Source organism: Fringilla coelebs (assembly GCF_963513975.1).
Source record: "Fringilla coelebs genome assembly, chromosome: 3".
NCBI classification, from domain to species: Eukaryota; Metazoa; Chordata; class Aves; order Passeriformes; family Fringillidae; genus Fringilla; species Fringilla coelebs.
This window is the reverse complement of record NC_140030.1, coordinates 66304732-66329474: the sequence shown is the minus strand read 5'-3', so window position 1 is coordinate 66329474 and position 24743 is coordinate 66304732. Positions and strand designations below refer to the sequence as shown.

The 24743-nt window shown below is 39.5% G+C and overlaps 1 protein-coding gene across 5 annotated transcripts; it reads left to right on the top strand.

The window, feature by feature from the left end:
• Positions 1 to 229: 229 nt before the first annotated feature.
• On the top strand, positions 230 to 17516 carry FBXO30 (F-box protein 30). Of its 5 annotated transcripts, none has more exons than XM_084202110.1 (4): positions 230 to 437; positions 4854 to 4958; positions 11689 to 13777; positions 14604 to 17516. In XM_084202110.1, the coding sequence occupies exons 3-4, from the start codon at positions 11705 to 11707 to the stop codon at positions 14805 to 14807; spliced, it is 2277 nt and encodes a 758-aa protein (XP_084058236.1). In that variant the 5' UTR covers positions 230 to 437; positions 4854 to 4958; positions 11689 to 11704; the 3' UTR covers positions 14808 to 17516. The 5 variants fall into 5 exon arrangements, with proteins under 5 accessions (XP_084058236.1, XP_084058240.1, XP_084058238.1 ...); XM_084202112.1 differs by lacking the exon at positions 230 to 437 and adding an exon at positions 479 to 623; XM_084202111.1 differs by lacking the exon at positions 230 to 437 and adding an exon at positions 661 to 930.
• Positions 17517 to 24743: the final 7227 nt, after the last annotated feature.

Sequence of the window (24743 nt, the reverse complement as noted above, 5' to 3'; positions counted from 1 at the left end):
CACGCGCGCTCCCGGCCCCACACGCGCGCTCCCGGCCACCGCCGCCTCCGCGCACGCGCGCCGGGGGAAGGGGGGAGGGCGCGCGCGACATCCGGGCACCCAGCCCCCTCCGCCGAGGGGAAACGGGGCCGCGCCGGCGCGCGCGCGCTCCCGGGCCTCGGCCCCGCCCCCCGGCGGCTCCGCTCCGCCCCGCCCCGCGCGCTCGCTGGCCCTGTCCCCGGCACGCGCGCGCGCGGCCGGCGGGGGCGCGGCCGGAGCGGGGCCGCGCCGGGAGCCCTGCGGGCGGCGAGGCCGGGCCGGGAGAGGCGGAGCGAAGCGAGAAGAAGAGAAGAGAAGCGGAGCGAGTGCGGCGGCCGCTGGAGCCCGGCGGGGGGAAAGCGCGAGGCGCAACGCAGGCTCCTGCGCCTGCTCGCCTGCCTGCGGAGCGACGGGGACGGGTGAGCCGCCGCTGCTGTCCGCGAGTGGCGGGGAGAGCCGGGCCCTGCGCCCGCCTGGGGCCGCGCCCGCTGCCCGGCAGCCGGGCGGTAAACAAATGGCGGCCCGGCGGGGGCCCGAGCGCCCGGGGGCGCCTCCCCGCCGCCACCCCTGACAGGTCGCCGTTGGAAGAGGCCGCGAGGGGCTCGGTGAGCGGCTCCGCCGGCGTCGCCTCCTCCTCGCGCCCCCCGTGCCCCGCGGGGCCCGGAGCGCCGGGTGTGTGCTGGCCGGGCCGGACCGTGTAGGGTGGCCGCCGCCGCCGGGCCCACGGGTGGCGGCGGACCGAGCTGTGCCGCGGCCGCTTCCTCTGACCCCGCCGTGCTGCCAGCGTTGTCGGGGTGTCGCGATTGCACGTGGGAAGGGCGTAGGGCCGGGGTCTGCCTGGGGCTGTGAGACCGCAGTCGGAGAGCCGCCTTTCTGCGTGAAAGAACGGAGAAGAGAGCAAATAGTCCAGAGGTATTGCTTAAATCCTTCTCTAATCCCCCGTGTGTGTGTTATTTCGAGTAGATGTGCTCAGACCGTGCAAGAGGTGGTGTTTTCTCTCTTCTCTCAATCCCTTTTTTTAATGGCAGTTTTTTGACGTGCGGTGGAGCCTTTGTTTCCCTCCTTCATGAAGGTAACGAGGGTTGTGTGATTGTACTCCTGTAACCCCACGGGTCGGCAATCAGAAGCATACAGGGAGATGACAGCAGCTTGTTGAACGGCTCGCGTCTTGGAACGGTTGTGTGGCCTCACTTCCAAAAGTTCTAGCGTCGCTGTTGTTCGCAGCAGGTCTTCCAAATTCTTAAGGGAAATAACCCATGGGCTGGAGAGGTGGCTTTCTTTTGTTCTGTAAAGCTCTGCTCGGATTTGGCTGAGGAGCTTTTTATAATCCTTGTTTCCCTTTCCCCTGTGTTGTTAATAATGCCGGAGAAGTGTTTGTTAGCATAGTAGTCCAAACCCAGTGCCCCTGAAGTAACAGCCTCACCTTGCTTGTGCCAGCACTTAAGGCAGGCGATCTCCTCTGCTTTCTCTAGAATTGGTGTGGAGTACTTGATGGTTAAGTCCTTCACCTCCTGCCTTCTGCTTCACGTTGATGTGACATACCTTAACTGGGTCTTTGATTTGGGGCGTTAAGGTGCATGCATCTGGTTTGAGGAGGATGTCAGTTATCTATGGACTTCTCCCCTGCACCTTTCTCCCAGAAGTACAGAAAATATTAGAAGAACTTAGTTGGTAAGCAAGTCGAGTACCTGGAATACTGAAAAATGCACTGGCAGCTTTACTCTGTATGTTTGTAAATATCTATGTGGAATTTCTCCATAGTGGTCAAGTTTCATTTGCTTCTGAAGTTAGAAGGTGTTAGAGAACAGGAGAATCCCAGCAGAATGGGCAAAAGCTATGCAAAAGCAGTGATTTTACTCTGCTGCCTGAATATTCTTTCTTTTGCACTAAATTCTGTGTTTACGCAATTAATTTCTTAAATTCAGGTTATATATTTCTTGCCTCCTACTTCAAAGTTAGAAGTCTAATGGGCAAGATAAGTGCTGCGTTTAACAAGCACTATCTGGTTGGAAAGCTTCTGGACAAGATTTCTGCTTGTTTTTGTACAGCCAGGTTTTTAGGTTGTAAGGAGTGTCTACAGCAGAGGGTGTAGTCTACAACTTTGTGAAGAAGAAAGCGCATGGTTATTAGTCTTCAAATGAGTTCCTGTGGCTGCTGCAGATTTCAGCTGTGTAAGAAACCCTTGGTTTGCCTTCAGTCCAACTGAACTAAAAGGAACAAAATTTCCCTCATATCGATAGACCTGTTTCTTTGGTGGGCTCTGTCTAAAAGGAGGCAAAAGCTGTTTGCCTCTGGCAATGAGATCCGGTGGAATAAAGATAGGAGCAGGGAATCCTGTATAGTCATCATTGTACTAATGACAATTTCCCTTCAGTTTCCTTATCTGCATAATGAGAAAAAAGATAATGTATCTATTGGTGGGATGGTTAGATTGTATAAGGGGTGGTAAGTATTCTTGAACAGACCACAAAGAAATGAATATTTGCATTATTGATAGTTACAGAGAAATCTGTGTAAGCTGTCCTAAGTGTCAGGGCACTGTCTAGTCTCAATAGTAAATGAAGGAAAAAGACTGAAAAGTCTTGTTATATAAACTGGTCTGAAACAGGCCAAGAGAGTTAAAATGGCAGGGGAGCTCTAGATTCTGACTTACTTTGCAGGCTACTGTTTTTAATAGCTTCTGATGCACTTGGTGTCTTATTAAAATCTTTTAGTAATCTTTTAATGCTGTTTGAAGCTTCAGGACCCTGCAAACCCCTACAGTCAATACAACATCCAGTTGAGTAGATTGTGCTGTTTCTTACCAAATGTCCAACATTGATCTGAGCTCTTAATGTGAGATCACATTGAAAAAATGATAGGTCTAAACTTAAGACTTGAGAATGCGAGGCATGGTGAGGTAAGTTTCTGAGTGATATAGTTACAGCTGTTCATGTAGAACTTTAGGTAGTGGTTTAGGCTGAGTATGATACCTGGTTCAGACTTTGCTGCAGAGGTACTGGAAGGTGAGTGGTGTTTTGTTGAAGTTCAGGCTTTTATTTGTCTATTTAGAAATATCTCTAGTTCAAAATGTAGTTTTCCAAAAGTCCTGTTTGACTGAGGAATTTGTTGGTGTGATAGATTCATTGCACATAGGATCTTTTAGGAGTGTGCTTTATTGGCAAAGCTTTAATGCTCTTACAAAACCTTGTTTTGTCTGAGTCACTGTTGTCGCCAGATAAGGAATGTGTTTGGATAGGATCGTTCAGCTGGAGTCCTTGGGCAAAAGAAATAGCATCAAGCCTGTTGACATTTGGAAAAGGTGGTCTAAATTATATTAGAGATAACAAATTGATGAGCAGTCGAATGTCTTAGAACCCTGTACAAACTTGTAGTGAGGATGTTCATGTTTTCCAGTTCTTCATTCATGTTAGAAACATATTGAAAGAGCTGGTATAACATGCTCACTGTGAGATATATTCCCAACTTTCTGCCATCAGCTGTTTGAGATAGGTGAGGTTTGGTTTAGACAATGATTTTATTGAAAACTATCTTTTTTTTTTTACTGTTTTGTTGGTTTTAAAACCAAGCAGTTTGGAAGGTGGAAAAGTCTGACAGTTGCTGGAAAAAGTCTTTCATTTTATAAGAAATACCTGAAAATAGAATAAAGTTGTTAAAACTTTGTCTTATAATATTGAATGTTTTTGCTTTACTTCAAATTTTTCAAAATATTTTGAGACAAACTACCATCATTTCTACTTCAGTGCAATCTGATAAGGTATCCTTGTGGGTATGTCTGTTAATTTTTTTGTGTACTGTCTGCTTTGCTACATATTAGTCAGGCCATTGTCTACTAAGAAGGGTATATTTTTAACAGAAAAAATAATACAGACAGAATACATGGCATTGCACTTCAGTGTAGGATGTTGGAGGGAAGTTGCTTTCATAGTCTATTTACTTTAAAGTTGTTTTCTCATTTTGCTATGGGACCTGGTTAAACTTGTGTGGTAAGACCTGAAACAGTATATTAAGGAGATATTTGGCCTGATTTCTGTAAGTATGCAGAGGTCAGGAATTCTTCAGCAGCAACATGTATGAATTAAAATATTATGTAAGAAGGATTTATTTTTGGTTTCTTTTGGGTGGTTAAAACTACCTACTGTAATACAGAACACATTCTTTTTTCCAGTAGTTCTGTTTCTGGTTACTGAGAAATGGTTTATTTTCTTTCCTGCTTTTCTGGAGGATTTGTGAGTTGGTATTGGGGTAAGAATATCATTGTTCCTTTGGGCATATCACCTCGGTTTCACCTCTCTCAACTTTTAGTGGTAATCCTTGGGAATGAAAGAATGGAAGAAGCATCTTTTTACAGAAAAAAGCTTTTTAATAGTAATCAACTGCTCAATAAGTTCCCATGTAGAAAGACTGAAGATGGACAAATTTTAACTAGACTAAAATGCAGCTTGTAAAAGAATCTAACTTTATTTATTTATATTAGTTCTCCAGCTGTTGCAATCTTCCATATGAGTTTAGTTTTTCTTTTTTCCTGAAGTGGTCAGAGCAGTGAATTAACTGCAGTAGCTCAGAGTAATAACTTTTAATAATCTCTTACATCCTTAAATATAATTAGGTTACCATCCAGTGTGACTAATAGGTAGCAGTAAGCAAAAATGACAGAACTTAGGATGTACTTGAGAAGTCTTAAAAACTTCTTTATATTCCCATGAAGTGTACAACAAGTTTCAGTGTTTGTAGCCCAGACAGTGTAAGCGCATAACCTTTTCAGGGTATTGTACATACATAAAGTAATGTCTACACCTGAAATGAAACCTTACTTCTGATCTCATTTCTTGCAGAATCTGCAGCAATCGAGGCGTCATACTGTGTTCAAGTTCAGAAGTGCTTTACACATGAAATCTACTGGCTCTGTAGCTGATTCTGCTCTGTCACCATCTCAGCAGGTAGAGTGCTTTTGTGCCTGAGCCATGCAGCAAGTGTAGCTGTTCCTCGTGCAGTTGTCCTGTGTCTGTGTGTGGCCAAAGGCACACTGAGGTCTTTGGGTTTCTTCTCAGGGAAGTCTGTCAAGGAAGCAAGAATGCATGGCAGATCTGTCACAAAAGTACTCTAAAGAAAAGCCTAGTAGTTTTGCTTTTGATTTTTAGCACTCCTTTAACTGAGTTTAACAAGGATAGAAGAAAGTGTTCTGTCATTTCATTAGAGCTTCTGTTCTAAAATATAACAAAGCCAGATGGGTAGGGGAACAGTGGAGGGTCCACTTCAGCCAAAGCAGTGTTTTGCTTTGGCTCTTTTCCCCTTGAATTTTTTTTTTTTTTTTTGGCTGGAATGATTTGGGAGGAAATAATTGCCCTGTATTCTGTGAATGGTAGGAAGATGGTTTGCCACTAGGAAGAAAGGCTATTTGGGGCAGTGGCAGACAGGGAAAAGTCTTCTTTATAACGTTGGCATAAAAAAGGTTGCAATTGCCTATAATTCTAGTGCTCATTATTTCTGCTGTAGTTAGAGATTTCTCTTTTATTGGTCTGGTTTGTTTGTGAGGTGGATAGGTAACTTTGACTTATGCTTAAAAAAGCAGCTAGTATATGATGCCAGACCAGTGATAAAACTAGAATCTTTTCAGAAGTATGTGTCCCCCTGAGGGTTTTTTTTTTCTTGCAGTAAAATGCCATGTTTTAATGTAACCATTTTCTGTTTTCGTGTAACCTTTTTCTGTCTCTTTTGTGCAATATGTAATAATAGCTGTAGACTATGATGGTAATAGTTGAAGTAGCATCCTGCTTACATAGTAATTTGGGCTTTAGTAATAGGAGTTCTTTTCATGTTTTCAGTGATTAACAATAAATTAATGTAAACTCGTTCTAGTATGTTCAGTATGCGCAGTCACTACCAGCCAGGGAAGATGCTCTTGTCTTTGTTGTGGATGAATTTATGTTTGAGAATGCAATGAACACTCATCCATCCAACTCTTTTGAATGTACTTTTAGCTTCCCTGGTCTACCTTGTTGTAGCAGAAGTCAGGGTTGTCCTGATGAACTTAGGGGTAGGGGGTGGTAATTAGTATTGTGTAAGGTTGAGAATTTAAGCTTGGCATCTGAAAGAGAAGCTCCTAACAGAAACCTGGGAAAAAGATGGAAGATATACCACTGTCTCTTCTGATGCCTTGGACTAGCTAGCTTGAACAGAGGCCAGACAGAGTTAGAGAATAAAGTGACCATTTATTAAAGGCCTTTAACAGATACACCTTGGGCAGTGCAGAAGCCTCACTCACAGGGGCTATACCCAAGATGGATGACACTCGTGAGTTTTTTGGGCAGATACAAGTGTAGAATTTGCATATCAGGGGTTAATTGTCCAATTACAGCTTCAGGTAATGAAGTCACACTCCCCCAGTTTGCTCCCCCCCAATCTACTTTTGTTTATACTTTTTGGGCCTGAGGCTGTGATGATCACCTTGGTTCTCAGGCCTGGAAGGATTGTTTTGTCAGGCCAAACTGAGATCAGGACTAACAAAGACTGTGTGGAGTTCAGAGTTATACACTAATGCAGTACAGGATCTGAAAAATATAGAAGCTAAAACTTAAGGCATCACTTCTGCAGTGTCCAAAACAAAAGGGAAGTTTTTAGTATGGTTTGCATGTATTTGCTTGTGGGTGGATTTGGATGCTCCTGGGAGTTTAAACCTGTAGTACAGCTTGTGTGTCTATAGTTTTCTACTTCCTTGAAGCAGTAATGTAAGAACCTGTTGGTCTATTCAGTTAAATTTGATAGAGGAGTCTTAAAAGTATTTGAGCTTTATAGGTTTGATGAATAATAGGGGGCTGTGTAATGGAGGGCTCCAATGCAGCAGTAATGGTTGCTGTGATTTCCTGTCTTATTGGCCCCAAAGTATTCATATAGAAGTGAGTGAGCAAAAAGGCTTTGGGTTTGGTAATACTAAGTACAGTTTTTGTGGTATAGAAGAAAGTGAGAGCTCACACTTGGAGCTGAAGCATTGTACGTGTCTGAAACCCTTATTATGCTATTTTAATGTTTGTGTTACAACAGCAACTGGAAATCACGTGGCTGTAGCAGCTGGAATTTTAATCCTTTTAATTATGACAGATTTTCAAAGCATGTTCTGGCTGATTTAGTCAGCTGACTGTATAGTATGTGCAATAACATCAAGTGATGGCACAAATTCTGAGAGCAGTGGTCACCTCACTGGAACGGGATGTATTTTTAGGTTTCTCTGCTGGTAACAGTCAAGTGTATGTACTTCAGCACCCTGAACTGAAGGAACTGAAGCTGGTTGCTGACACTACACTATCAGAAAAGGACAGCTGTTCGTTCTTGTTGTAGTCATTGATCTGACACTGTCTTCTGACCATATTGTGACAAGGAACACAGTGGGATATAAACTCTGTCAATATTATTGGTGTTTTAACAACAGGTATTTTTCTTTGTCAGCAATGACATTCTTTGTTAGCCCTTTCAATTTTCTGTATTAGAGGAAATAAAAGGACTTGTTACCTCCAGCAAGAATTTTCTTTATCTCCCCTTTACCCAACAGGTTTTTCCTTTACAAAGCAGTATTTGGGAAGAGGGTGGTTCCTGTTCTCAGTATAGTACTAATGATATATTGGTCCTGATTCTTTAATGGGAAATTATTCATATGTGAATGCCCTTAATCTATCAATGAAAGAGGTGCTAAGTTCTGCGGTTTACAAAGTTAGCTTACAAAATAGAGTGAGTCATGGCCATTTGCTGATTAATCAGTGTGCTAATTCTTGAGGTCTTATGTATTTATTTTACCAGTTTGATAGGGTCATTTGTTTTTTTTCCTTTGGACTTAATTTGCAACTTAAGAATTGAATTATATCAGAAGCCTAAAGTAGTTCAAGCAGTCCAGGAACTCATGACTGCCCAAAACAGCTGTTCAGTTTGAAGCTCAAGTATTAAAATTAAAAATGCATAAAAGGACATTTAATATATTTAAAGAGACTTTGTAGTAACTTATAAATAAAGTGCAACATTCTGACTAAATTGAAGTTTTGCAGGAGGTACTGAAGAGTTACAGCTTGTAAGCAGAACGCAGAATTTTAGTGAATGTTCTGCTGATGGTCTACGGATGTCTGAAGATATTTTAAATTGTATGTTTAGAAAATGAGCCAAAGGATTTGAATTTCAAGATAAATGGCAATTAATATCAAGCTTCTTGGTGATGAGTAAAATTCTTATTTATAGAAACTGAGAGAATAAGTTACTTCACCTATTTAATCAATTTTGTGTATAACTGTTTCTTGATAAAACCAATCTGAAGCATCTGTAGTAGAACAAATTAGCATCTAGCTATTGATAGGACTTGGGATTTTAGTGTCAGCTTTGGCTTTCACACACTGTCTGTTAGTGATATTTGATGTTTTCACCAGATTTTGTTTCCTTCTTGCTTTGAAAGGTCATTTGCTTATCTGAAATAATTAAGTTTTGATGAATATTAGCTTATGAGTGAAAGGAGTTCAGGAGCCTGAGAAAAGCCAGTATCATTGTGCAACTCAAGTTTCACAATCTGACTTGTAAAGACCAAGATAGTGTGCTGGGGAGGAGGATGTTTTACTGTCTTAATAGAATGTTCTGTGTAAGCTCAGGCTATTTAAAGATACTATTTAATGATGGTTGACTAATTTAGGGTATGTCTCCAGAAACGGTGCAGGCAAACACGAGCTCAGTTTGACTGTGTCCTGAGCTGCTGCATGTGGGCCAGCTTTGGAAGCAGTAGAATAGTGCTGGCTTTGCAGTGTGTGCTGTTCTTCCAATATAATTCGTGTATGTGCCTTTTCTGGGTTGAGTGAAGGTGGCTCATCTGCCTTGCCCAAAATCCGTAAAATTTTGGCCCAGATTGCTGTCATGCAACACATCTTGACATGATCTGATGGTGTTGATGTGAAATTCTCACTGAAGTGTCGCAGTCAGTATGAAATGGGCTACAGGCAGCTGTGAGGCTCTGGAAAGGATGTGTGTCTGCACCCGCTCCACACGCCGGGATGTGCCCAGCATGGAGCCATGCGGCGGCAGCGCCCAGGGCAGCCCAGGCCTGCCCCTCACTGCTGTGGAGGAGCATGCCTGCTCCTGTGGGTGTCCTGTGAGTCTTGACAGCACTACCCTGGACTGCTGTCAGACTGTACCCAGCTTTTCCATCCTGTGGGAAAGGGCATTGGCAGCTCAAGACATGAGTGCCCTCTTTTCACCTGGGCTACTGTCAAGTGGATGGTGAAACAGCTCGATAGGGTGAGAGCATGCATAAACCCCACAGTGAGGCAGAGGTCATCTCAGGTACCCTCATGGGCAGGTGAGACCTGTGCAGCTGAGCCCAGTTAGCAATACACTGTCCCAGCCTAAGAGTCATTGGTACTCCTGCCCTGAACACATCCACATGCTGCTCTCCCAGTAGCTCACTTCTGGCCAGCTCGAAGTGAGCAGGCTGTTGATTTATGGGAGCAGGACTCTGTTTAGATGGATGAAGTAGGGGCTGGGCTCTCTAAAGGCCCTGGCATTATAAAATAGCAATTGTCTTTTTCAGTGCTATTTCCATTTTGTCTTATTCACTTCAAAATACACACATAACCCGAGAACTTCGTTTTGATCTCTATTCACCTGTTGACTTGAGAAGTAGTTTGGTTTCAGTATTGATGTAAATTTCTGACATTTTCTGTGGTCTAGCAACAGGCCACAGTATTTGGCAAGAATTACACAGAGAGGGCTTTGCTGGAAGAACTAAAATTATCTTCAGAGAAGTCAAATATTTTTTTCATTCTTTATTGAACATGTTTAATCTCTTTGTAGTAGATGCTATCTGATTTAATTTGCAAGTCAAAAGCAGGTTGTGTGCCAGAGATGTTTGCAAAAATGTTGAGCAAGTCAGTCACTGAGTCCAGTGACTGATACACTTGACAATTTATTTGAAACTTACTGTTACTCAGTATATAAACGCTAAGGTATGGTGGGGGAAATTCAGCTGTGTTTTGCCTGCTAAGTGTAGCACATATGCCTTTTTGTTAAAAGTGTTCAGGAGAGTGGGTGGCTAAAATATTTAAGTTATCCAAATTACGAAACATGGGGGGTTGAAGACTGATTGCTACTTAAAGTTGGCATGAATTTCAAAGCATTATAAAAGAATACAAGTGAGTGAGGTGTCACATATATTTCTGTTTAAATGCTTTATATTATTTAAGGTGGATTGCCTAAAAGGCACTTTTGTTTCCTTTTGCCTTCAGTTTCAAGGGAAGCAGTTTTCCTTTTATAGTTTACAGTAATTTTAATTTAAGAAGGTTTAATGCATTAAATCTGAAGTGTTTAGTCTAAAGACAATGTGTGAGAGCACTTGTTAGCAGAATAAGGAACCATTTTTATTAATCTTAAATTCTTTGAGCATTTTATTTCTCAAGAAAATTGCTAGATGGAGAGGAGCAAGGAAAAGATGGAATGAATAATGTACTTCTGAGATTTGGCTCTGTACAAGTCATTCACTGATATCTCTGAACTTTAATCCCTACTGATATCACTTCTGAGAGGGAGTTTGTAAGAGCATAGGGAAGAGCTTGGTAACTTGTGTGTGCCTGCACTTCAGCTGGAGAGCAGTTCCAGACTTTCTCAAAGTATGATACAAAGACACAAAGTTTATTCTTTTTTTTTTTTCTTTCTGTTTATTTTTCTACAACAAAGAATTGAATTTTTTGTTGGTGTCAATGTGTTGTTGTAGATTGCACCATCGAGGTATATGTATTTTGGTTTTTATTGCTGTTTGGCCTTGTTATGCAGTGTTGTTGATATCCTTACACTTTGAAATGCTGGTATTGTGATCAGGACGGCCATGGGATGCGTTAAAACATTGCCTTTTGTGGGTTGAAGTGGACATATAGATAGGACCATGTAGGCAACTAAAGTTTTATGTAAATGTTTGCAGAGAGATAAAAGGACTTATTTAATATGTAGTGTAATTATGTAGTGTTATTTGCTACCCTTGTACAACAACTACTGTAGAAAATTAAGGGAGGGGCTATAGGCTTTAGATGAAGAAAAAGAGTAAAGAGCTGTTGTAAAGGACTGCAGTCTGTCAAAAGCAGGGAGTGGGGAGAGAATGGGACATGGCATAGAATTGAGATGCTCGCTGAAGGCTGCAGATTACCTTAAACAGAACTGCAAGAAGAGGATATCAGTGGCTTAGGTGGTAGCAGGCAGCCTGGGGAACAGGCTGCCTCTGTTTAATTTAGAGAATTGGACATGAGGATGACTCTGGTTTCCTTTATTTTGTCACTGTACTCTGTGCAATTGTATCATTTATAATTGTTGTTGGCTGTATAGTCCAAGGTCATGCTTTGTTTTTCATGGAATGATCTTTTTGCAATGTGCAGGGAAAAGGCCTATTCCACAGTGCAGGAGTATACAACATCTTTCCTGAAGTTGCATATATTAGACCTGGTAAATAAATGCATAGACTATGTTCTGGGCTCTGATACCAATGTGTATTTTTAATTTTCAGCTTAACTTTTAAGCACCAGTTCTTTGAAATAAGATGTTACATATGTGTTTTCTTAAACTGTCTACTGATCAAGCAGGCAAAACTGCAAATAGTAGCTAGGAAATACTAATAATGTTGAGTTAACATTATATGCTTCTGTCTCCTTTCTCTTTACTCAGAATTGGATTTACAGTCATGGAGGAACATCAGCAGCACTTGCACTGTGTGAACTGTGTCAGCCGTCGTTGTATGACCAGACCAGAGCCGGGCATTTCCTGTGATTTGATTGGCTGCCCCTTGGTTTGTGGAGCAGTTTTTCACTCATGTAAAGCTGAGGAACATCGCATGTTATGTCCACTTGAAAGAGTGCCTTGTTTGAATAGTGGCTTTGGATGTCCCTTCATAGTAGCCCGAAATAAAATTGCTGATCATCTGGAAGTTTGTCCTGCAAGTGTGGTATGTTGTACCATGGAGTGGAATAGATGGCCAGTCAGTTATGCTGACCGAAAATCTTATGAAAACCTGAGTAAAGATGTTGATGAAGTGGAGCAGCTAGATATGGCTTTAGCTCTTCAAGACCAGCGCATGTTATTAGAATCACTTAAAGTAGCAACTATGATGTCAAAAGCAGGTGATCAAATACCAGAATCCAGAGAGCAAACCTCTGTCAAATCAAGTGCCCCCGATACAGTGCATACCAATGGTTTGATGCCTGTAGATGAAGAGTCCTTTGGTGCACTTTATCAAGCTACTGTAGAAACAACGAGAAGTTTAGCTGCTGCTCTGGATATCCTGAACACTGCTACAAGGGACATTGGTATGTTAAGTTCAAACCTCTGCATTTCACCACATGAAATGAAAGAAGATCCCAAGATTAAAGAACAAGCTTCTAGTGGCGTTATTCAGGATAAAAAGTCTGACTCTGAAAATCCAGATGAAGATAATGTAGGAGCAGTTGGGGGAATTAACTCTGATAGCCTGAGTCAAAATTCACAAATGGAGCAAAATGGTTCTTGTGATATTTGTTATGATGTAGAGCAAAACCATGACTTAAATCTAAACCTCAGTAACTCCTCACTTTTGTGTAATGGCTTTCATGTAGAAAATGAATGTTCCAAGGTGTTGGACCACAGTGAAGATCTTGGTGTATCTAACACAAAACTGTCCAGTGTAGCAAATGGTGAATGTACTGCATCTCATGATGACGAAGCATCAGAGTCTTGCAGCTCCTGCCCTGTAACAGCACAAGTTGAAGTAATACCAGCTGATCACTTAGTTAATGGCAATGCTAATCATGTGCTACTTCCCCATAATGCTAATGAAGAAGAAACGTTAGAGAGACAAGTGGAGCAAGAAAGATTGAGAAACATAGATGCATTTTCACTTTTACGGCATCGATCGTACAGATTCCTTGTTAACCATTATTGGTCAACACCAAAAGAAGACAAAGCTGTTGATACATCAGATTTGGAGATAACAGAAGATCCTATGGGTCTTCAGGGAATTGATCTAATCACTGCAGCTCTGTTGTTTTGCCTAGGAGATTCTCCTGGAGGTAGGGGGATATCAGAAAGTCGCGCTGTCGATGTGTATCACGTTGATTTTGGGACCCAGACGTTTTCTCTGCCATCTGCTATATTGGCCACAAATACAATGGTGGGGGAAATAGCTTCAGCTTCTGCATGTGATCATGCCAACCCACAGCTCTCAAATCCAAGTCCATTCCAGACCCTTGGATTGGATTTGGTATTGGAATATGTGGCTAGATACCAAACAAAACAGCGTTCAATGTTTACATTTGTTTGTGGACAGTTGTTTAGAAGGAATGAATTTTCGTCGCATTTTAAGAATGTGCATGGAGACATTCATGCTGGCCTTAATGGCTGGATGGAGCAGAGGTGCCCTTTGGCATATTATGGGTGCACATATTCTCAACGAAGGTTTTGCCCTTCAACGCAAGGGGCAAAAATTATTCATGACCGCCACTTACGGTCATTTGGAGTTCAGCCTTGTATATCCACAGTATTAGTAGAACCAGCAAAAAGCTGCTTAATTGGACTACACAATGACCATCTGAGTAGTCTGCCTTTTGAGGTGCTGCAGCACATTGCTAGTTTTCTAGATGGCTTTAGTTTATGTCAGCTTTCAAGAGTGTCACGTTTAATGAGAGATGTGTGTGGAAGCTTGCTTCAAGCACGTGGAATGGTGATACTGCTTTGGGAGAAGAGAAAGTGCCCAGAAGGAAGTTCTTGGCAGGTAAAAGAAAAGGTAAGTTACTATTTTTTTTTATTTTGAAGGTGAAAGGGAAAGTATTATATTGGTCCTGTTTCTGGTTTTTCTCTTAATATTATGTCTGTTACTACTGGATTTTGGTATAATAACCTTTCAAGAAAGAGATTGTTGTATAGCAAAAGTGAAAATTGCTGCGGGTTGTCTCAGTCTTCTCCGCACTTGGAGAAATAGAAGTAGAGTCTGTATAGTTTTTGCTGGATGTAAGTAAATTAGCTTCTATTTTTTCCAATATTTTAAAATGTTAAGAGATTACTTCATGATTTGCTATAAGATCAATATTTCATAGAAGTGGGAAAGCTGCCTACAAAGTTTGCTTTTCTTGCCTGTGTAGTGTTTACAGCAATTTTTATTTTCGAGCCTGTTAAGATCATATCTATTGCCTTGGTACTGAATGCCTTAAATATTGCAATAATTTAAAACCTTTGGATGACCATTCTCCCCACCCCAAACTGCAAAGTATTTGCAGCACTCATTTGGAGTTGCACAAGTTGATAAGAAACGAACTATTGTGGCTGGTCTTAAAATACCTTGTAATTTAACTTCCAATTGTATGTATTTTATGTACACAAAAAATATTGCCTTTGTTTCTTCCCAGTGTTCAGAGTTGTCTTATAGTCTGAATCAGCCTGGGCCAAACAATACTAAGTTCTGTATAGTGTATTTTTGTCATGTTGATTTTTTAGTATGAGTTATTGACAACATTGCCTGAGTAAGTAAAGTTCTATGGCACAAGCGTGTGATTTCCTGCTCTGAGTTCAGGCATCCTGAAGCACTGTGAGCCTAAGTGCAGTTTATTTCCTAGGTTTGGCGCTTCAGTACAGCCTTTTGTACTGTGAACGAGTGGAAGTTTGCTGACATCGTGAGCATGGCTGACCACTTGAAGAAGTGTAGCTACAACGCTGTGGAGAGGAGAGAGGAGGCCGTGCCGCTGCCATGCATGTGTGTGACGCGAGAGCTCACCAAGGAGGGACGCTCACTGCGCTCTGTTTTGAAGCCAGTACTTTAAGTACTGCAGCCACTCCAATTGCACATACACTCAAGCACCTGATATAACCTCGGTAATATTATGAGACACTTTATTAATGTACTAAAGATACTTTCTAGCTAAATCTACTCTGTCACTGTGTATATAAGGTTTGAAGTGACATTTATTTTTTATAATACTGTTTAGCTGGAAAGTAATGAAAGTTGCCTTAATGTTTGAAAAATTCGGAACTTGCTGGACAGGGTAGTTTTATCTAACTTATGTAATTTAAGAACAAAATCCTAAGGTGTGTTTTCTGATTCACTGGTGCCCATGTAGCTGTTGACTGATAACATTTCAAAAATGGCCTCTAAATGGTATCCACATTTGGATAGGAAACTGAATTGTAGTGAGAGAAAAGTCCTGTCCAAATCCTGTACCTTCTGTGTCTGGTCTTTTTTTTTTTTTTTTGTAAACAAATTATAATCTAAATATTTGAAAGATAAGGAAGAATTCAGAACTTTATAATAGGTGTCTCAAATGCAGCTTTTAAGCACATCTTTTCTCATTAAATTGGTGTTCTACTGCTCTTCCTAGTTAACAGGTGATCTAGGATCAGCTTTTTTTTTAAAAGAAAGGTTTTTTAGGAATGATATAAGTGAACTCAGATTTACAGCAGCTTAATTTTTAGTACAACTGTCAACAATTGCTATTTTTTCTTCTGAATTCTTAACAAGTTGTTTTACTTCTGGGAGCAAAACTTTTAGAGCTAAAACCATGGAATACTTGTTTTTACTCTCACACCTACAATGATATTAATGTCAAATATTCAGAAAATTTTTCCTTGTCCTGCAGTTGGCTGAGGGTTAAATTGCTTGAGCAGTCAGAAATTCAGAGTATGGGATGAACAGTTATGAATTTATTGTGCAGCTAATGAAAGGGCTTTACTTGTTCTGTGGTGTTGTGACATGTATTGTCTCCTTTTCTGTTAATTTGTTTATAAAAATGCTGCTTTCATAAGGAGCATTTTAAATTACTGGTATGTATAGCAAATGTATCATCTTCATAAGATGAGACATGATTTATTAATTGTATAAGGCATATCAGAAATCTTATGTTACTCCACGTTTGTTAAACCAATAACTCCAATTTGCTTCCAGTCTTCCATAAACAAAGATCTTACAAAGTATTTGTGAACCGAGAATACATGCTATGAAAAATGGCCTGGTATAGCAAAACTTTAATAACTTGAACTGACTTTCCAACTTGTTTGTATTACTGGTGTCTCTAGCCTGTTGCACTTAGCAACTGTGCCACAAAACTAAAACAGAAACAGACCAGAGCTCGGAACAATGAAATACAGTGTGTATTTCCATTATAGGAAAAAAAAAAGAGATTAGTTAAGAGGAGATGTTTACAAAAATGGCTAAATTTATTACTTGCAATTTCTGTACCGGACACTTGTTTATGGCTAATCTGGCTGCAGTTCACAGCTTTGGTATCTGTGCATTTCCCATTCTGGATTCAGTCCAGCTAAACATTCACTGCCTTTTTTTCTATTCAGAGTGCTACAGGTGCCCAGGGAAAAAACCCAAAAAACAGTGCCATGAGTTAAAATTATAAGAACTCAAATAGAAGCTTTGCCTGGATCTTCAAACTGCATGTTCTCATTCCACAACTTCTCTTCTTTGTTGTGTAAAGAGAAGAAAGGAGTAAACCCTCTACAGAAGTTCGCAACATTTGCAGTAACTCTTAGCTGTTACCACAGTTATCTGGAAAGGAGAATCTAGATTCAAGTACAGAGCTGACTATACCAACTGGGTTTTAGGTAGAAATCTTACACCCCCAGCCTGGTTCTTTGAATACATAGAAATGCTCATTACCCACAAATGTTCTTCAGTACAAGGCAGGAGACGACTTTCATCAGTTCTTGTTTTTTAGCTCTAATGGCTCCTTGCTGCTGCTCTCCAGTGTTTAAAAGTAGTTGTGTGACTGGAAGGATCCTGAAAGTTGAGGAGATAATGCTTGCATTTATGGCTAAATCTACTTCAAAACATCTGTCTTGGGTTACTGGTATTTTTTAGTGAGCAATGTGGTGGTTTTGGTACTCTGCATTCTTTGTAACTCCCCAGAACCCTGATAAGTACAGTAGGCAGGCACATGTCTTGGTGCTTATGGAAAAGAGGATGTTCAGTTAGAGGAACTGGTGTTAGACCCTCACTTGTAGCACAGTGCAGAACTGCATTTAAAGTATCATCAGTTGTTGATCTATTAAAATGAACTTTTAAAGTACTCTTTTTAAGAAATAACACTATTTCTCAATACATGCACTTTTATTTTCAAATGTAGATACAGGCTTTTTTGTTAAATTAGTTTATTTTTTATGAGAATCCAGAGCTATTAAAATATCAATGTTGTAAACAACATATCTGCCTTGTAAACTGCTCCAAATGCAGAAATACAGTATACTTAGGATAAAACTTTTTTTTTTACACTGCTATGCAGTTTGTAAAACATCTATGGTGTATAGTCAGTCTATCAAAATGTGACCTGTTCACATTTGCCCTTGAATTTTAAAAATGTCATATCCCTTTCCTGGTACATGTTCCGTACAGCATATATAGACAGCTGTTTCAGTCTTTCTTTTACTTGATACCACATTGCTACTTTGTTTAAGATGTTATGTTTTCAATCATTATGCAATTTTTTTTCAATGTCTGTTGAAATCTTAATAAAACTTTTGGAGTTTCTCTTTTAGTATGATTGTATTTTCTTTAAAGCTCATACCCAGCCTTTGGGTGTTCAAGCTTGGGGCTCAGCATCTGCCCATAGGATTCCAGTAAGTACTCCAAGAGTAAAGTTACATATGGGAAACTATTTGCAAATATTGCATAATTTGGAAATTATTAATATTTATACACATTTCGGTATGAAGATTGGTCATTCATTTTCAGATTATCTACCCATTTCTATTGCATTGGTCTATTATGCAGCATAGATTCCCTTCCGCAATTAAAGATTTGAGTACGTAACATTGAAGACACATATTGCAGCTTGTAGGTTTGTTCTAACTGATTTTTCTGAATAATAAAATGTGAAAGATTATCTGGTCAATATGATATCCTGCTGATTTGCAAAGAACATTTTCAGTGTGTTGTTTCATAAGTAAAGCTTCTTCTAGAAAGTTGTAGGTCAGAATAGTACAGAAACAAAATTTAGGGTGTTTAGATAATGGTTATATTTCAGACTGCTTATGGAATGGCAAAATATAAAACATCATTAAAATGGAAGACTGCTCAGAAATTGACATTTTGCCCTGCTATTTGCTAATACTGGCATACTAATAGTCTTTACAAATAAAAATGGTAGCCATACTGCACTAAGTTCAATCTTAAAAACTTGTGCCTATTTCACTTTTTAGACAGACCACATTTTGGTTTTCTCTCTCCATAACTGGATTAGATATTCTGCTGTGTAAGGAAATATTTTTCTTAAAATTTCTTGATACTTGAAGTATTGTAGGGGGTTTGCCTGTATGTTTTAGGTTGCTTTTCTGAGATTACTACTGCTAAACTTATGTGCTGCATGTAATTTTCTAAAATGAGATTTAAGTTCAGTGGACAGTTCAATGCCTGCTGTAATATCAGATTTAAATTCCTATTGTTAGAATGTCTGTTCAGACAGCTTTGATCATCTTCAGATGGGCAGAACCTAGCAGTTGTTTACAACACTGAAAAAAAAGTAGTAATCAGATAGGATTAATAAAAAGATATGGCATGTAAAACAGAGCTTGAAGAATGGGAGTCTCATATTGTGACTTTTTGGCATGTGGTGAATATTTAAGCAATAATCCAAACTGGAGGGGGAAACTGAATGAAGAGATGGAATAACTCAGGCATGGAGTCCCAGCATATGTAGACTCTTCTGGGAGACTGTGTGAGAATGCTGGGAGTTTGACTTGTACATGCTGCAGCTGGGTGTTTCAGGGGCCATTTATCAGTTTTTCCATAATAGCAGGAGTTATTCTGCTGCTACTTGTGCTTTAATGTGCTTTAGTTGTAAACTCTCTCCAAGCACTGCTTGCATTCCTGAATCTAATATTAGTTAAGTTGAATGCAGTCCTCATACTGAATGCAAAGTATGTATTTGATGTGGATTCTACATGCTGGTGGTATCAGAGGCAGTATTTGGTAAGAATAATAGAAAAGTAAGGTCCTTCAGAGACAGAGGATCCATCTGCTTGGTTTTTATTGATATTTGCCAGAAAAAAATGACCAAAAATGTGTTGGGGAATGCAAGGAGTAAGGTTGATAGCATTCAGTATAGCTTGCTAATAACCTGGTAGTCAAGAAAACATTATTAATCATCATTAGATTCAGGAAGATGGCAAAATCCACACCTCTGCCATTTTGACAGACTAAATTCTGTGATACATGCAGCAGTAGATATACAGCCTCCTTACAGCCTCAGGTAGTAGGAAAAAATCATATACAGAGTTTAACTGCAAAATATAGGAAAGCTAGAGTTTCATTAGAGCTAGATTTGTACAGCGGATCAGGAAAATGTGATTTTTGCATTGAGGATATTTCAGTGTTCTGGTTCTTCGTTTTGTCCTAAACTGGGCTGACATTTAGAAATTTAACTAAATCATAAAATGAATGAGCTGTAGGAAAACAGTAGTAGGAAAAGATGAAATGACCTCACAAAATTGTTTCAGTTTCATAATATCATAATGTCATATTGAACTGAGAATTTTACAAGACGTTAAAGAAAGGAACAGAAAAAATAGATTGATATATGTTTTTCATTTAACATTTGACTTTTTTTTTCAACCTAATCTATGTTTTCAAGTATGTAACAACAGAGCTACCTTCAAGTTTATTGTGATTTAAATGGCGGCAATTGTGCCTCCAGTAAAATGAAAGTAGGGTTTGCATTAGTATTCCTAGCACAGGCGTAGGCTGCAGGACAAAACTAATCTGATTATGTGACTGGTTAACAAATGAACAATCAACGACCTGGTATGAACCTACATTGGACTTTGTTCAGAACTGTTAATGTTTGATTGTTATGTGTTGTGTAATCTTCTGAATATTGTTTTCTTTTTAGTATTTTAATTATATAGTCGTGTTTCATGCATGATTCCGGAGCCCTTTGTAGCAAACAGGAAATAGTGTGCTGCTTAGAGAGATTTGAACCTTGGTTAAGGTAAAGTATTAGTGCTATGAACTGTGACAGCTGTTTGTGAGCATCAGCTGTCCAGAGTTTCATGTCATGTGTATTTGAAGAGGAAGGGATGACTGGATGCTGTGTTGCCTAAGCAAGTGGCTTTACTTACAAGCAAGATGTTTAGAAGGTACAGCACTGGGCACTGTGTTTTTCAATATACAGATGGGTAGGATATTATTGAATTAACAATGCAGTAAGACTGCTGAGTAAATGGGATTACATACAACAAAAATTGCTTTCATATTTTGTGGTAAAACAGACTCTGTCCTAGTGACCTGCATCTTTGTCATCAGTTAAATGGAGTTGTAATTTGTAACCATATTTTTCAGTGGATGGCCTTTTGGATATACACAGAAGTCTTATTAATATTAAAGGTTAGAACCAAACCAACCAAGAAAAAGACCCCGCACCAAAAAGAAACCTACCCCAACAACTGCAAAAATCCTCAGTGATAAAATTTTTTTTAGTGTATAAACAGTGTTATTAGGTTGTTAGGAGAACCTGGGAAGTAAACAGAAAACTCAGTTTCCATATTTTGTTCAAATGAAATCTCCTGCATGTAGATAAGCAAGTGCATCTTTCTAATGAAAACCAAAGCCAAAACAAAACACATTTACAAAAGCTGTATGATTGGCAATAGGACTTTTCTACTGTCCTTTTGATCTTCAGGTGAAACTTTAATGATCCCAGATTTGCTAATTTTACCACCCAGAGGGAGGAAACTCTGTGACGAGAGACTGGACATTAAAGAAACTGTGACAAACACTTATGTAGCAGCTGTGGGAGAGGAGTGACAAAAATGTGAGAGAAACAGCCCTGCAGACACAAAGGGTTGGGGGCAGGAGGTCCCTGATGTGGGAACAGCGATTCCTCTGCAACCTGTGAAAAAGTGCATGATAACTCAGGTCATTACCCTACCTCATGGGAGGAACAGGTATCAGCTTGGCAGCCAGTGAAGGACCTCATGTGGGTGCAGGTGGATCTACTTTAAAGGGAAGCTTCAGGCTGTGGAAAGCTCCTACAGGAGCAGGCTTCTGGCAGGAGAGTCCACCCATGGAAGGGAGTCTGTGCAGGAGAAGGTTTTGTGGCTGCTACATTAACTAGTCCCAGAATAACACACAGAAACCTGTGTGAATTAGTTACCTTGTGTAGAGGTGTGGTAAGTAAGGTTGGCCAGAACATACATAGATAAAATAAAATGTGAGTAAGGAATCATCAAAATAGATGGAGAATATGGAATCATATATGTTGTTGAGAGTTAATGTAAATCATAACTGCTCTTCAATTTTGCTCTGACCACGCATATGCTCTCAGCAAAAGTGGTTTAAAATCTACTTCTCTAAAGGTAGGGCACAGCCTGCCTTTGGAACATTCTATGTGAACTTTAAGCCACTCTTGGTTGATAGCAATTGAACAACTTACTGTTAACTATGGTACTTAGTGAGAACAACACATGGAGTAAATGAATATTCCCTGACAGCTGTGGTGACCTAGCAGAGCTTGGGGAACTGATGCATGCCATGTGACTTCAGATCTCAAGCAAAGTACCTGATGGTTGCATGAAGATCATGTGAGCATGTTTTTCTTCCATATTTTGACCAGGTTAGAGTGACTACTTGCATCCATGGTGGTAAAGTTTTGAAGTTGTGCTCAAGCTGAAACTATCATGAGGATCATTATCTGGGGGCTTGCCCATAGTAAGGGTAAGCAGCCCTCAGACACCTCTGACCACACAGCTTGTAATTGAAATGGTTCTCATGAACTTACCCATAATGCAACTTGTAAGGAAAGAAAATCACTATTTATTGCTATATGGATCATAATATGGATCATATAGATCTAGTCACATTTAAATGAAGTGAGATGCTACAGCTATGACTATAGTAATTCTTTGAAATCCATGTAGAGTTAATTTTATGCTTAGTTGGATCAATATATCAAATGAATTGGTTTCTGTCTCCTTGAATTTATGCAGGTAGTAATGTTTGAACAAAGATGTGCTAAAGCAAAGCAAATATTAATAAATGCAGAATATTAAATGCAGAATAAAACCTCTCATTCTCTAGTGGTATAGACATAAACCTTACCAGAACTTAGGAAAGACCACTAGTAACTATCAGATGGATTTATTATGTACATAACAACTTTTCACAGATTTTGAATGGTTTTGGTCTCAGTAGAACAATCTGAAGTTTGTTATCTTATGTGTTACACATATTCATGGCATAGACATTTGTACATGTTCACATTTTGTCATATGACAATACTGTCGCTAAATTTACATAAAGAGGTGTTTGTGGGGAAATTAGTGGATTCATTTGACTTCCATACAATTTCCAAGCTGTTCTAATCTGCGTCCCGTGGGTTACTGCTTAAAATACAGATTCTAAACCAAAAACTCTCCAGGTCTGAAATAGCCCCTTCCCGATAATAGTGTGCCATTCATCCATCACTCCAGTCCCTTGCCATGAAACATTTCAGTGGCTTTCCCTTTTATAGGTCTCTAGTCAATGACTTGTCCCTAAAGAAAAGGCTGTTATATTTGCAAGCATTTCTGAATGGCAGAGAATTGCAGTTTTCAAAAAAATATATGTAGTACCCAAATCAGTTGCTGAAGTTTAATAGTCCCCTTTACATTTTGAGCTGATTGTTTGTGAGCTTTAATGAAATCCACAGAACTTCGCAAAAAAACATGGCTGAGGGAAGCAGTAGAAAAAGGATCAGTCTCTCTTGGTGTCTGCATAGTTCAGACAGGGAAAAGCTTCTTTGCAATATTTCCTTTTTCCTTAATTTCTGTAGTTTTCTTGGCATTGTTCAAAAAATAATACTATCCCACTGGCTGTTCCTTACTAAGACACTTACTCCACAGTCATACTAGTGTAAATTATGTATGTAAAAGAGCATTTTGCATAGCTTTATAAACTGCAGTTGTATTTTCATAAAGTTTTAAGTTAAAACTTCCACCTATGTTTCCAGAGGTACATAATCCTTTATGTAGTAATAAAGTCAAAGGAGGGTGTGGATTTATCGGTTACCTCTCATAAAGTCTTAGCTTTCAACTTCCAAAAAATAATGGTTTTGCTAGAGTCACTTTGAATCTTGCTACTAGCAAATGAAGGTACTGACAGTCCGTGCTTTTTATTTCATGCTTTTTAAATACGAAGAGAGAAAAACCTCCCTTGTGAGGTTTAGTGTTTAACACTCTGCAAAAAACATGGCTGAACCTCATTTGAGTAAGATTGGTTTAACTTTCCCTATGAAGACATGGAGACCAAAATGATATGAACACTGGTTTGTCTCTCTCCTTAAAAATATAAAAAGGAAAAGCATTAGAAGGTAGATATAATTGAGTTATTACAACACAATATGCCACCTTGGCTCAGTTACTTTTGGAGGCAAATAATGATGGGCTCAGCTCTTGCAGTGTTAGAACAAAAAAAGTCTCATGCTAAAAGGATCCTTCTGGAATCAAATAATGATGTTGCTGTGCTACAGATGGTTGTTTTGTATAGATGTGGATAGGTCTGTGATTGCCACCTCTCCTGCAGAGCTTGGCTTTGAGCATGCTGTAGCAAGGATTATTCCACTGGTCACACATGGCAACAGGCTTGATTTTTTTTTTTTTTTATTGATGCTGATAACTTGCCAGATTTAACTTCCAACCCCCAGGAGGATGGCTGATAGAGACAAACAAGTATCTGCAGTGAATAAAAGAGCATGGAGATCAACACGCAAATATTAAATGTGTCTTTTGTGTGCATAATCACTCTTTAGGAATAGTGTTAAAGGAAACCCTGTCAATTAGTTTAGCTCATTATTTTATATTGATAGAATTTATGTCATTTGAAAGCAGTATGTGAACAGCTGAAAGTGAGGTAGTTCAGAAAGCAAAGGTAAGACAAGTGCTCTGTTATTCTTGGAACCCACAGTCAGTACCTCCTCATGTAATACAATGGTGTTCTGGTGAGGAGGAACTGTGCAATAACACCGGTCGAATTCACCATGCCAGAAGTGATACTCTCAGAATTTCTGATTATGGAAGCAACAGATTGAGTTAACACACCACAGTCTTTGCAAAACCTGAAGGATGGTTTGTTTGATGTGTCATTTAATGCAGTTCAGGGTAGTGAACACTAACAATATCATTGATCATAAAGGTAAAGTTATTTTATTTGCATATTTATACTTACAGTCAAAGTAAAAATGCAGAGCTTAATAGTTGCTTTCAGTTTAAGTCACTTTAAATGTGGATGCTTCCAAAAGAAATCGAATAGTGGTACATCAAGTGCTTCATTGTGCCCTGTCATTGCCCTCCATTGCCCCTGTCAGTCCAGACTGGCCATCATGCCAGTCTCACAGCTCTATTAGCTTTGACTTTTCCTCCTTAGAAATATTGTAGCCGCTGGGATAACTGTATTTGGTAATAAATTCAAATCACTCATAAATGTGTGTGGTGTAAAAAACCCGTTCTTTAAATAAGTTTTTTTTTTTTAAATGTGTTTTTGAGAAGTTGGAACACGTTATTCTACTACATGCTACTAAGAATTGTTAGTTGGCTGACAGGAACTCAGAAGTGCTTGAAATTTGCATGGAACTAGTTCCAATTCCTATATAAATATATTTTTTAAACCTCCCATTTAATTGTCTTGTGGGTAGGAACCTAAAAAGTGAGAGATCAGATCAGGATTTATTCTACAAGTTTCACAGACAAGGAATTTGCTATCAAGCAAAAACTAATTCTGATAATTT